The 13117-nt window shown below is 42.8% G+C and overlaps 1 protein-coding gene across 6 annotated transcripts in view; it reads right to left on the bottom strand.

The window, feature by feature from the left end:
- Nucleotides 1-13117, bottom strand: part of PRKCZ (protein kinase C zeta) — a 205876-nt gene that overhangs the window by 174786 nt on the left and 17973 nt on the right. For all 6 annotated transcript variants that reach the window (XM_090024033.1, XM_090024034.1, XM_090024029.1 and 3 more), the window contains exon 3: nt 10013-10134. In XM_090024033.1, the coding sequence (XP_089880159.1) occupies nt 10013-10134 (122 nt within the window). The remainder of the gene's footprint in view (nt 1-10012; nt 10135-13117) is intronic.

Here is a 13117-nt window from a genome sequence, read left to right as displayed (position 1 = left end):
TTGGATTAAAAACTCCCAAATTTAAGAAAACCTGCTCTGAAGATGTCAGGAGGCAGAAATAATCCAATGCTAGCTCTTTGCATTGATGCTCTTCTAATTAATAGAATGGATTTCAATATGACCTTTAAAGTGACAGTCTGTCACCAAAGATCAAGAAATGCAAGTTATCTGGATAAAGTTTTAAACAACGCCCACTGACCTAATTTGCTAGATGTCGGGGGGGGGGAGAAGAGGGGAGGGGAGTGCAAAAAATGTTTTTTTGTCAGGCTGAAATTCATACTAGAACACACAGAAACGTTTCAAGATGTAAATTCTATAATAAGGCCTTTCCAAGAGGATCATGAAAATACCTGCAAGTAGATTGAAATGGAATATATAACACCAAAATGGGGTAGTATTTCAAATATAAAGAACTGCCATATTTGGTCAGACTGGTGGTCTACAGCTGAGTATCCCATCTCCAACAGGGGCAGGAGTGGATATTATAGACAGAGAACATTGAACCAGATCTCTAAAGCAGTGGTTTCTCAACCTTTTTTGAAATCGGGGCACCTCTCCATAACTTTTGTGAATTGAGCATGCCATTTCAAAAACTAATTTATTTATTATACATTTTGCCTTACTGCAGACCAGGGCAGAAGCTAGTCAAGGGGAAGTCTGAGCCTGCACGTATCTCCTCACACTTCGCAGCACTCTTCAAAAGATCTTGCTGTACTCCAGGGTGCCAGGCTAATGATACACTGCATACAAAACAACTTTATCTTGTTAGTTTTAAACCTGTCTCCTACCAATTTCAGTGAGAGTCCCCTAGTTCTAGTATTCTGGGATGTGGTTAACAACAGTTCCCTGGTCACTTTGTTCACACCCTTCATGATTTTATAGACCTGTCATATCCCCATTCAACTTTCTCCTTTCCAAACTAAAAGTCCTAGCCTTAAAACTACCAGAGTGGCTCTGCAGTAATGAAAAATACTGATACCATCTATGGCTGACTCCATCTAATTAACATAAATGCCACAGAAATACAGCTATCTAAAACACAAAAAGGTCCAAGACTGAATTATAAAGCAGGTAAGCCACTAATGATGCTTGCCACGGAAAGAGCAAAGGAGATATTTGATGGTAAGCAATGTATTAACAGTTTCATAGTAGGCAGGGTTGGAAGGGACCCGAGCAGTTCATCAAGTCCGACCCCCTGCCACGGGCAGGAAAGAGTTCTGGAGTCAAATGACCCCAGCTAGGTGATTATCTAGCCTCCTTTTGAAGACCCCTAGGGTAGGAGCGAGCACCACTTCCCTTGGAAGTTAGTTCCAGATCCTAGAAGTTTAGGAACTTTTGTCATAAATTTTACCAAACAAAAACAGCTCACTTCTCCCCCTGCCCATCCTCATCCCCACATACATTTTTAAATTTTAAATTTTCTGTGTGCATTTCAACCTCAGGAGGTAGGTTTTGATACAGCAGGGATGTCAAACATATCTGACCTGGTGCTTGCCCTGTGGGCTGAAAAGAACTCACGGATGGGGACTTATCTACATCATGGCAGACGTTTGCAGAGCAGCAGCACCTTTAATCTCACTCTTTTTGCTGTGTGTCCCCCATTGTTGCTGCAGAGTGGCCGAGAGGCAAAAACTGTGGCACTACTTGCCTCTTGACCATTCAACAATGGGAGAGGGAAAGCACACAGCAGAAAGAGCAAGATTAGAGGTGGTGCTGTGCCATGAATTGTCACTGCAATTTAGGTAGGTTCCTACCCATGGACCCTCCCATGCATGGTAGTTTCTGTACCTATAGCACTCATGTTTGGCCTGTCAGACTGTGCTACACGCAGCACCTGCCCTGGCTGGATCAGGACACAAGCTGCACGTAGTGACAACTGTAGCTTATCTGGGATGGACACTGCATGCAGTGCAGGTTCCAGACTGGCTGGAGTGGGCATCAGATCTAATATACATGGGGGCCATGGACACCCCGCCCCCAACTATAACAGGGCTCATGCCCTGTTACTGGGAAATGGAGGGATCTCAAGGACCACTAGCCAACATAGCCCCTTGAAAAACTTAATGGCAAAAAGGGACTTTAAATGAAATTGCTACCCACCTCAGCTGTAGGAAGTGATTGGCAGGCCTAAGGCAGAAGTAGAGTCAGGTGACCCAGGGAGAGATGCAAAAAACCCAAGACTTGGCCCAGAAGAGACAGCCTGGCTGTAGGAGTTGCAGGAGGCAGAGCTCCATGGATGAGCTAGTCCAGACTGCCTGGGAAAAAGACTTTGTCCCACAGAAGAGTAGAAGGGAAACTGCGCAACGTGAGCAACACGAGGTAAGTGCCTCAAACTTTTCACATTGGTGCAACCGCAGGGTAAAATTAATCCCGACAGAGGAGCTTCTGTTTTGTAAGCAGACACTCATGCTTTGATTTGTCTGGACCAAAAGAAATGGGGTGGCTGTAAAGAGTGGTGGGACCTAGCCAGATTAAAAGTGAGCTGAGGCCTGGAAGGGCCTGGGTTCAGACAAGGACCTACCCCAAAACCTGCATCTGCTTCCTGGGGGCAGCCTCCCTATGAAACTATAATAGGGGTGGGCAACTATTCAGGCCTGAGAGCCACATAGGGAGTTTTGATGAGTTGCCATGGACTGGATCAGCATCCCACCCTCCCACAACAACACAAGTCCCTAAGGGGTTTTGGGCATGCAGGAAGCAGTGTTCAGGACCAAAATGTAAATATTTACCCCCATATGCAAAAATCAGAAAATTCATACAGTTTGTGTGGATTGATGCGATTGAGGCACCAAAACAGGAGGCTGGATAAATCTAAGTCAATGAGACTTACAAGATGAGCAAGAAGTTGACTATGAGTTTTGCAATATAACCGCAAAATCTGAAATACAAATTTAACTCAAGTTTAAAAGAGGAACATGTTAATTATGCCACATGAAACTGATTAAAATAAAAGTGGATTTTCTCTAAGTATCTCAGAAGGAGAAACAAATGTCTGAAACAGAAACAGTCATCGTTAACATTTTATATACCTTTTTAAAGGTCCAAACGACCAGGAACACATGTGTTGCATCCCACTGCGATTAAAAGAAGCCCTTCCTTTTATTAGCAACTAAACAGTCGAAATAGTTGGGAACGTTCAGCATAGTACACTGATCTCCAAACACCTCTCCTGCACAAGCGGTTTTTATTATATGCATTAGTGGAAGTGTCGCCTGAGGAAACTGCAGTATCCATATAACCGACCTTGAATTTCTTAGTAATGGGAATCTGTATTACACTATTTCTTAAACTTTACATTTTCAAATGTAAAACTACTTGATTTTAGGACACCTCTTTCTATAGTTGAAGGATTTAAAAATCTTTCAGCTACTGTTCCATACTAAACTCTTCCTACAAAGTAAGAAGTAGAATCATTTGTTTCTGCAAAAATTATTTTCCGTTAAATAAAACTTGTAGTATTTATTATCCAAGGACACTGGAAAGTATTAACTAGGTATACTTTTCCTCAGTTTACATGTGACTTTAGTGTATGCTTAGAGAAAAAACAAACAAGGCCACAATGATTCATGGTAGCTATTCAAAATACGCTGAACAGTACAGGTATCAGGCAGCTTAGGAAGCTCTGAGCTGCAGTATAAGCAGATGACAAAGCTACAAAACAAAAAAGAAGATTAGGAAATGGTGCAGCAAGAGGAATCTTACCACTCTTACACACAGTAAGCAGGAGGCCACCTGTACATTAAAGCTGTGAAGACCTGACCCACCACACAGCCGTGCAGGGAAAATAGTCAAGACCCTACCATAGCAACATTCTGGAGCCTTTGGAAAGGAATGAAAAAAAAAAGTTCTCATTTGCAGGAACTTCTGGAGGAGTTGAGCGAGAAAACGTCAGACAACTACAGACCAGAGGTGAATATGAAAGATTAAGTTCCCAAGAAGGCTCTGTGGAATGGTCCCTGCAGACAGAGATGACAGAGAGGCTATGCTTCCCACCAAGGCTCTTCTGTTCAACTTCACCATTTTGCAGATTTCCCAGAAGTCATAAATCTATCAAAAAACTGGTGTAACAGGTCATCTAGGACAAGTCTTAATGACCTTTCCTACTTGATATCCCTACTTCTTTACTAACACTAGAGCAGCGGTTCCCCAAACTGTTGTAATCATACCACCAGTGGCAATGCAGACAACCTGCAAGTGGTACACAGAGGGCCAGGGAGAGGGGCTGCACAGAGCCTAGCCACAGCCTGCTGCATACAGCCAGGAACAGCATCACGTGTGAAGCAGCACCCAGCAGGTAAGTGTTGTGGGGGTATGCACGCATGTGCATGTCCATCTGCCACTCCCAAGCTACAGCCCCCCTCCCCCCAACCCTGCTGCTGCCCCTCACTCCTGACCCACACAGTACCCCCATTTTGCCAGGACATATGGGGATCCCCCCACCCCACACTCTAAACTCTACACACATACCCACAGCCGCACCCCCTGCCCCATAAAGTACCTGCATAATTATGAATTTTTCTGTGCACATCTTTGAGTTTAGCTGTGTGATTAAAATCACAATTCATTGAAATTAATTTTTTTTTAATCGCACAACTAATCGCAATCACATTTTTAAATTTTAACTGCTTTATATGGCTACCGTAACTAACAAATCAATGTATTATGATTACTAAAGGTTTTGATGTTGTTTTAATATACAGTCTGTTACCTATGCGTATCTAAAATTTGCTGGTGGTACTTAAGACTATTGTTTTAAATTGGTGGTATGCAATCTGTCAGTTTGGGAGCCACTGTGCTAGAGAGAAGCTACTACAGATTCCCCCTGCTCCCACGTTAATTCTGGATATCCCCTTCTTGGGAACTTTCTTTTTAAAAGAACAGTTGAACTGAGAAAAACAAATATTGTTCACAAAAAATGAACCCTGTTTACTTCCCATTCAAACATTATGAGTCATCATCACAAGTGAACATGTTTTTAAAAGGTGAGTCTTTAAAAGGTACTGTGCTATGTAGAGGTGCACCAATAAAGATGTTCTTGGCTGATACCAATAGCTGATTATTAACCAGCTATATCAGCCAATACCAATCCAATAACCAACTGATTTACAGGAATACAGCCAGGCAGCATGGAGAGCAGCTCCCTCCTGGTAAGTCTGTGGAAGGGAAGAGGCATGGGGGAAGGAAGAAAGGTGGGAGTACATTAAAGTCCCCACAGTGAGGGAGGGAGTAGGGCAGGGGCTGGGGGCACTGTCCAGCCAAGGCAGTGAATGGGACCTAGGGCCAGGGCATGAAGCTGGACAGAGCAGCAAGGGGCTCGTTCAGGAGATAAGCATCCTGGCACTTAAAAACGGCAGCGAGGGCGATTGAACTAAAGCTTAACTGGACCAGAGCCAAGCAGGCTGCCCACTGTGGGCTTGGGGCTCTCCATTCTGCTGCCTTTGCCCCAGGAGCCCCGTGCCAGCCATGCATCCCCTGCCTGCCCAGTAGCAGAAGGCACAACTCACCACCCCCACTGCTGCCAGGTGGGCACAGGGTGTGCAGCAGGCACGGGGCTCCCAGGGCAAAAGGCAGCAAGGTGAACACTAAGCCTACAATGAGCAGCCCTCACTGATCCCATGCGCGTATCTGGGGGGGACACATGCCCCCCGCTTCCCCCAAGGCAGTGAGTATAGTGGTAGGTAGTCACTGCCCCACCCTTCCCACTGGATGAGCCACATGTGGCTGTGTTCCACACCCCACCCTGACCCCAGGTCCCATGCACCGCCCTGACTGGGCAGCACCCCCAACCCCACATCCACCCCTCATTGTGGGGCCCTTGACCTGCACCCCCCAACACACCCCTTCCCCTCCACAGACTCACCTGAAGGGAGCTGCTCTCAATACTTCCCAGCTGCATTCCTAGGCACATATATATGGGCAGCTGCACACATGCACATGGTGCCCCGTGTCTCACTCCCAGCTGCTCCAAGCAGGAACCCTTGCAGACTACAATGCTGCCTGCCTACAAGGGGAAACCCACTGTTTCCTGAGGGAACCCAGGCATCCAGGGGCTGTGGCCAGAAGGCATAATTAATTTATATTCATCAGTGAACATTATTGGCTACACCAGTCAAAAAAAGGCCAATTGCCAATAACGTTAAATTTTCCATTCATTGGTGCCAATCCAATATATCAGTAAATCTCTAAAGCTAGACCAATTATACAGTGAATGCTGTAACCAGACCAGTGACTGTCATGTGACTGCCAGGTAGAATAACCCATAGAATGAGGAAAGTATGCATCACTGCAAACACTGTCAGATGCACCACACAAAATAATACAAGCTCATAACAGAAGTAAGAATATCAAGTTTTTTCCATAGTATAGCTGTCTTATTACCTTGAAACTAAATAGATACTCATTCTGAAGCAGAATCACGACTGTGGGTAAAATTTTCAAAATAATGTGTGTGACTCAAAAGCCTTGATAATAAGTCAAATAGGGCCTAGAATCTATCATTTTTTCTTGTATACATAGGAGAATTTAAAGAATTTTGAACAGCATGGGAACAGATTGACCTTCATGATTCTACCATTAAAACGTACACTTTTCTTAAAAAAGGGGGAAAAACTGTGTTTACTGGCTATTGAATGTCAAAGCCTTCAAAGTCAGTAATGCCTTTTAGTTGTGGCTCTTATAGTACTTTCTTAATGGACCATAAACACTTTGGGCATTTATACACGTTTTTTCATGCTATGACGCACCAGAGATGTTGCGTTCATCAGCATGCAAGCTAACGCACACCATGCTGCGTTTCTTGCAGTTGTATAAGCAGTAAAATGCGCATCAGTGCAGAGGAAATGGTGATGGTGTGCCTTTGAACTCACCCCTTTGCTGTGTTTTAGCTCAAAAGCAGACCACCCCCATTTTCTCCACGTTCATACGCATTTTGTCACTTACACAACTGCATCAGACATGTCAAAATGCCTTACGTTTAGTCAGGAAGTACAGTCAGCCCAATTTTATGACCAGCTGGTAAACTAAGACGCTGACAAGTTAACTGGCTTGTTCAAAGATTCTTAGTGACAGGTCGACAGGAATAAAACTTAGAAATCAATTTTTTGTTTCCAAACCCAAGGTAAAAATGGTTTTAAAAAGTTGAAATAAAAAGAAAATACTCAAAAGTTTCCCAATTTTTGATTTCCAATAATTTGACATTGTTTTCTTTCTCCCAGTTTAGAACAGGAAAAAATTTCAGTAACTTTAAAAATGTCACGTGATGGGAAAATTGAGCACTTCTCCCCTCCCAAGCTACTTGCAAGTAAGGGTTTGAAACAAAAATATTTTTTCTATCATGTTCTAAAAGAACAACATGGGGAAGTATGGTTAAATGCAACCCACATAAACACTGATAAAACCAAGGGCAATATCAGTAATTGCTGCTGCACTCACAAGCCTCTATCACTCTTCTCCTTGGTCTTATACCTTCCTTTAGGTTATTCTGGAACTGAATTAAACTGTTTGACTTTATCAGCAACACACAAGAGGAAAAAATTAATTTGAAAAATCAACTCATGCTGAATTACTAAGTGCAGCCACCATGGCATGAAGAGATAAAAGCACTGGAGAAGACATGGAAATTCTGAATTGTTACTGGTTAATCCTCATTAACTGCCTTGAAAAAAAAAAATGAGCAAAGTCATCTATTCTAGGGACTTCAAAATCTAGATATACAGTTAAAATACATTGGTGGTGGATCAGCTTTGTTAGCCAGAGGGAGGACCACCTCATGTTTACAATACTCAGTCAACTTCCCTATGGAGAAAGTTTACTGGAGCATCTTCTCCCCCCCTCCAGATAAAGGAAGCCTGTGACAAAAGACAGATTTTCCAGATGCCTGAAGACATTTTTAAACAAATATTTTCCAACATCATAGGACTAGTTACTAGAGGTCCACTGATATATGCTGGATCGGCACTGATAACAGGAAAATTAACATTATGAGAAATAGGCTTTTTTTGGGCCAATAAGGTCACTGAGAAATGCCACATTCACGCACACAGCTGAAGCATGCACGTGGCAGGAATGCAGCCAGGCAGCTGGGAGAGCAGCATCCAGCTGGCACATCTGTGGGGGAATCAAGGCCCTCTCTGTGAGGGAGGGAGTGGAGCAAGGCAGGTGCTGGCAGCACCAGGTTCTTCCCAGCCGGCTGGGGCTGGGTGGGTGGGTGGTGGTGACAACAGCACTGGGAAGGGTGGCTATAAATTAGCACCAAGTCCCCACAGCACCACCACTGCTCAGGGTACTCCACCCTGCTGCCTTTCCCTCAGGAGTCCTGCGTTGGCTGTACATCCCCTGCCTGCCCCACAGCAGGAGGCTCCTGAGGGAAAGGCAGCACAGTGGAATGGGGTACCCTGAGCAGGGGTGGCACTGAGGGAGGGTCTTGGGGGAGGCTACAGCTACCCCAGAATTCCCCACAGACCCCTGTAGCCACCCCTCCCAGCGGCGCCGCCACCCATCCCATGCATCTTGGCCCATCCTGAGCGCGGCCTTGGCCCAGCACCCCCTGCCGCTAAGAGGCTGGCACTGCCCCTGGCCCCGAGCCTGCAGCAGGCAGCCCAGCCTTGCCCCACATACAGATCCAGGGGATACATGCCGCCCATGCCTCCCCTGGGGGTGCATGCAGCAGCAGGGAGCCACCCACACCCCGCATTCCCTGGACAAGGCACCCACAGCTCCATCCCACTCCTGACATCGCAATGACTGCCCCAGCTGGGCAGCACCTGAGCCTGCCCTACTCCCTCCCTCACTGTGGGGGCCTTGATTTGCCCCTCCACCCTTCTCCACACCACAGACTTACCAGCAGAATGCTGGTCTCCAAACTGCCAGTAAATTGTAAATTGTAACTGTAACTGTAACTTGGCTTTCAGACCCGTATCGGCCAATACGGCTAGTTAATAAGTCAGCTATCAGTATCAGCCAATAAAATCTTTAAGTCGGTGCACCCCTACTGGTTACTATTTCAGTTTCTGTACAAAGTTAAATATGCCAGTTTACCCTTTGTCAAGCTCAAGAGCAACATACGCTCTCTTTTCTTCAGAAGTATTTAGACCTCCCCAAAGATCTGTTTCCTTTCACTCTCTGCTCTAAGGCCTGACACTGTCAGGGGTCTGTACAGATGCAAAAATACACCTATTTTTTAAGTGCAGTACTACGGCTTGAATAACCTTTCTTAGTTTTTATAATCCTGGAAAACTGACTTTAATTTTTCTCAGCACAAAACCAAAATTAAACCCTTTTCTGCTACAAGGCTTTGTCAGCTTTCTATTAATAAGTACAGCAGGGGTTGGAAACCTTTATGAGCAGCTGACTAAATTAGTTCAGCTCACTCTGAAGGCAGGCCACTGCATACAACCTACCCACTGCACCTCTGACCTGGACACTGCTTCCTTTACTGTCAATATGCTGCTGACCTAGATACTGCTTGCCCCACCACTTACTTGCCACCGATGTCCTGGGCTGTGGACCAAATCCCACCCACAAGTTGTACAGGTTGCCAAGCCCCTGCCTTATAGTGTTAAGAAACATCTCAGACCCACCATTTTAGACTCCTACATTTGTAGCTTCATCTATACTCCCATCATTGAAAAAGAAATAAGAAAATAGAGCAGCCAGTTAAGCAAAGGAATCATTTTGCCATTTTTCTTCCCACCAAATCTCTTCCTGATCAATCTAGTTTAACAGAATTTCAGATAATTATGCTTTGAAAAAGTTCATTATTTAAAAGGGTTAAAATGAATTCAAGTACAGTGCAACCTTGATGATTTGAGACTCATTTATCTAAAGCTCCCTCTTATGTGAAACAGGGTTATGTCCCTTGATATCTATGAATTAAAATGAAAAAAATTACTTGATTATCTGAAACGCAAGGTATCCAAATTTTATCAATGCCTCCCATCTTGTTTACACTGGTCATACCATGCATTATATGAAAAAGTAAAGATAAACAAAATAACTTAAATGTCTTTAATACCTTCATCATCAATCCACTTGAGGGTAATTGGCTGTTCCTGCTGTAAACTACACATCTCCCTCACTTCATCACAGAGTTCACTGTAGTTCATTGATGCATCCAAATTTGTTATTAGGATGTCCCTGGAAAAAGATGAAGTAGCATATTAAAATTACAAAATGTCATAATGTCTCATTAAGTCATAGGGTACCACTTCTTCCAATACCTGCATTTATGGACCTTAACTTGCAAAACCACCTTCAAACAAGCAGCATTTATTCATAAAAGCAATCCTATTTGCTTTTATGGCACGCTTCCATTTGTCTTTATGAATAAAAATGAAGTCAATTGCTTGCTTAAAGCAATGGGCTTACTCGAGCAAGTGTCAGTTCCAGGGAAGAAAAAAAAGAGTTAGATACTTAATTAGGTATCTCTTTTCATCTCACAGTATTTTAACAATATTTTATTTTAACATCAATGATCTCACATTTTCAATATTTTTTACTGAATGCATTCAGTTTATTAAAAAACAGCAACAACTGTCAGCGTTCAAAGAGACATGATATTTTACTTTACAATTACTAAAAGTAGTCATTAGGGCCATGTGAAGCTTTGAGTGGCGATTCGATCTGGTGGAGATTTGCCCCGACTCAGTGGCCGAATTTCCAAATCAGAATTGAAATCAGGGGACCAGTTAAAAGGTCTAAATCGATTCAAAGCTCTCCACATCTTCGGAAAAGATTCGGAGAGCTTTGATGATACAGGCAGTCACCAGTAGCTGCAGCAGGGAGTTGCAGCCTGGCTCAGAGCTGGTCAGCTGCCCCACCCACCACAACTCCAGCCCTTTAAGAAAAAAACCCAAGAAAAGCCCCAAGACTCACTGCTCCTGCAGTGACGCTGGGGGGGCTCGTGCAGAACCCCCCACATGGCGCAGGGCAGTGGAGATCGCCCACCGCCGGCAGAAGCGAGTCCAGGGTTTTCACATTTTTTTTCTTAAAGAGCTGGAGCCACAGTGGGCGGGGCAGCGGGGATCGCACCCCCCACTCAGCATCACCCGCTCAGTCAGGGCTTTATCAAAATTATTTAAGTGCCAGGAGCTGGGGCAGGCAGGGCAGCCATTGCCGGGCTGGTGGAGATGGGCCTGGCTGATTCGTTTGATTATTGATTTTGATCAACAAAGACAAGACAAAAACACAAATGTCTGTATAAAGCAACAGTTTATCTATTCTTGGTGCTAAACACAGTATAATGAGCATTTCAGTGTCTGCACTGGATTTGGCAGCAGCCGAATCTCCGAATAGATTCAGCTGAATCTGATTCAGGACAGTGATTCAAAAAACCCCCACCATATTAAATCACTGTCCCCCGAATCATCCAAATCCGAAGTGAATACTAGCTGCTTCACGCAGGCCTAGTAGCCATAGGGATTTCTTCTTTAGGGAGAGGGAATAAAGACTGAAGCATATCAGAATTTATTCAGAGTTTTTCCAACATCTCACAACCCCCACACGATTAAAGAAATTATATGGATAATTTATTAGGGATTATTTCTCAGAAATTTCAATTATATATATGACCTTATTCTGATTCTGCATTTTCTGTACTATAATTTAAATTTTTAAACATAAAAATCTGTGGAAGTCATAATTTCTTCTACAATTAAAACAACATCATCTCTCACAAGGCTCTTATTTGTCAAAATACTACAGATGTTCTGTGCAGGCATTTGAGGATTTGAAATAAATTGTGAGAGTTTTATAAAAAATGTTAAAAACTACTTCTTTGAGGGAAAAAAATTACATGAAAATAAGCACAACAAAGGGGGGGGGGGAAGATGCAAGAAGGACTTTGAGAAGCATGTTTTCCAGACCCTCTAGTGGATAATTATAAAACTGCATTTCTCAGTTATTACATCCCTACTACAGAAGTAAATTATTCACATACTATACTAAAGTCAACAAGAAAAGTAAGAACAAGAAGAAACTCAAGATAAACCTAATTTAATTGAACTTCTGTTTTCACTGTACATAAATTACTTTAGGAAAACATAAGCTGTCTAACCTATTTCATACATTGATTTTCAAGTTGAAATAATAAAACTATTACAACAAGCATGAGTTTCATTGCAACTGTTTAGTCAAAGGGTTAAAATTCTGGAGCCCTTATCAAGAAAAGTGCACATGTACCAATACACATTGTTGTAGAATTTTTTTTTTTTTATATATTTCTGCACAAAGAAAATTTTAAACAGATATTGAAATAAAAGATTTGAGATTTTAATCTGCATACAGAACTGATCCAGTGTCTTAAAAATGTGGGCTATATAATCTTTCAACATGGAAAGTCTCTCTTCATAATTTGAGAACATCTTAAATAACATAACAGAGACATTAATTTCCATCTTGTGCAACTAAAAGATCAAGCAGGTTTAAATCCCAACTGTAAAGCTATGCTTTATACGTAAAGTTATCATAAATGAAGCCAAGATTTTGCACACAACAAGATATACAATGGTTGGAGAAAGGGGGATAGAACAACATGCATAGCTTTCTAAATATTTTAGATTATTTTATTTTTTACTTACAGCCACGTACAAATTACCACACTAGATCAGATCCATAGCCATTCTAGTCTAGTACACGGCCTGTGACAACAGCTAATGCTAGGTTACTTCAGAAAAGGTAGGTATTAACAGCCTTATAGCATACAGATCTGGGATAATCTGCCTCCCCATTAGCTCACATACTGAACTCAAAGAGATTGGCTCAAGTCATAAAACTTTTAGAAGTGTTTATTAAAAATTAAAGAATTCTAGATATTCTAATCATCCACATAAATATCCAAACCCTTTCAGAGTCTTGCTAAAGTTTTGGTCTGAATGACCTCTACAGGGGATACGTTCCCCCACCTAATGATAGTAAGTAGATAAAGTTGTGTCCATATAAACAAGAATAATGCCTATTTTCAAAACTGTCTCAAGAAAAATACTATGGCTCTTAATAGAATAAGCTTTAAAGGACTTGTTATTCTTGCTGTCTGCACAAGATCAAATCATTTCAACTCACTGTAAAAGGAAAGTATTACAGCAGGGGTGCACAACATGTGGCTCGCCAGGGTAATAGCAAA

This window comes from Crocodylus siamensis, chromosome 12, assembly GCF_052110815.1.
Source record: "Crocodylus siamensis isolate JL-2025a chromosome 12, ASM5211081v1, whole genome shotgun sequence".
Taxonomy (NCBI): domain Eukaryota; kingdom Metazoa; phylum Chordata; order Crocodylia; family Crocodylidae; genus Crocodylus; species Crocodylus siamensis.
Note: the sequence above shows the minus strand (reverse complement) of the source record. Positions and strands in the feature narration are given on the sequence as shown.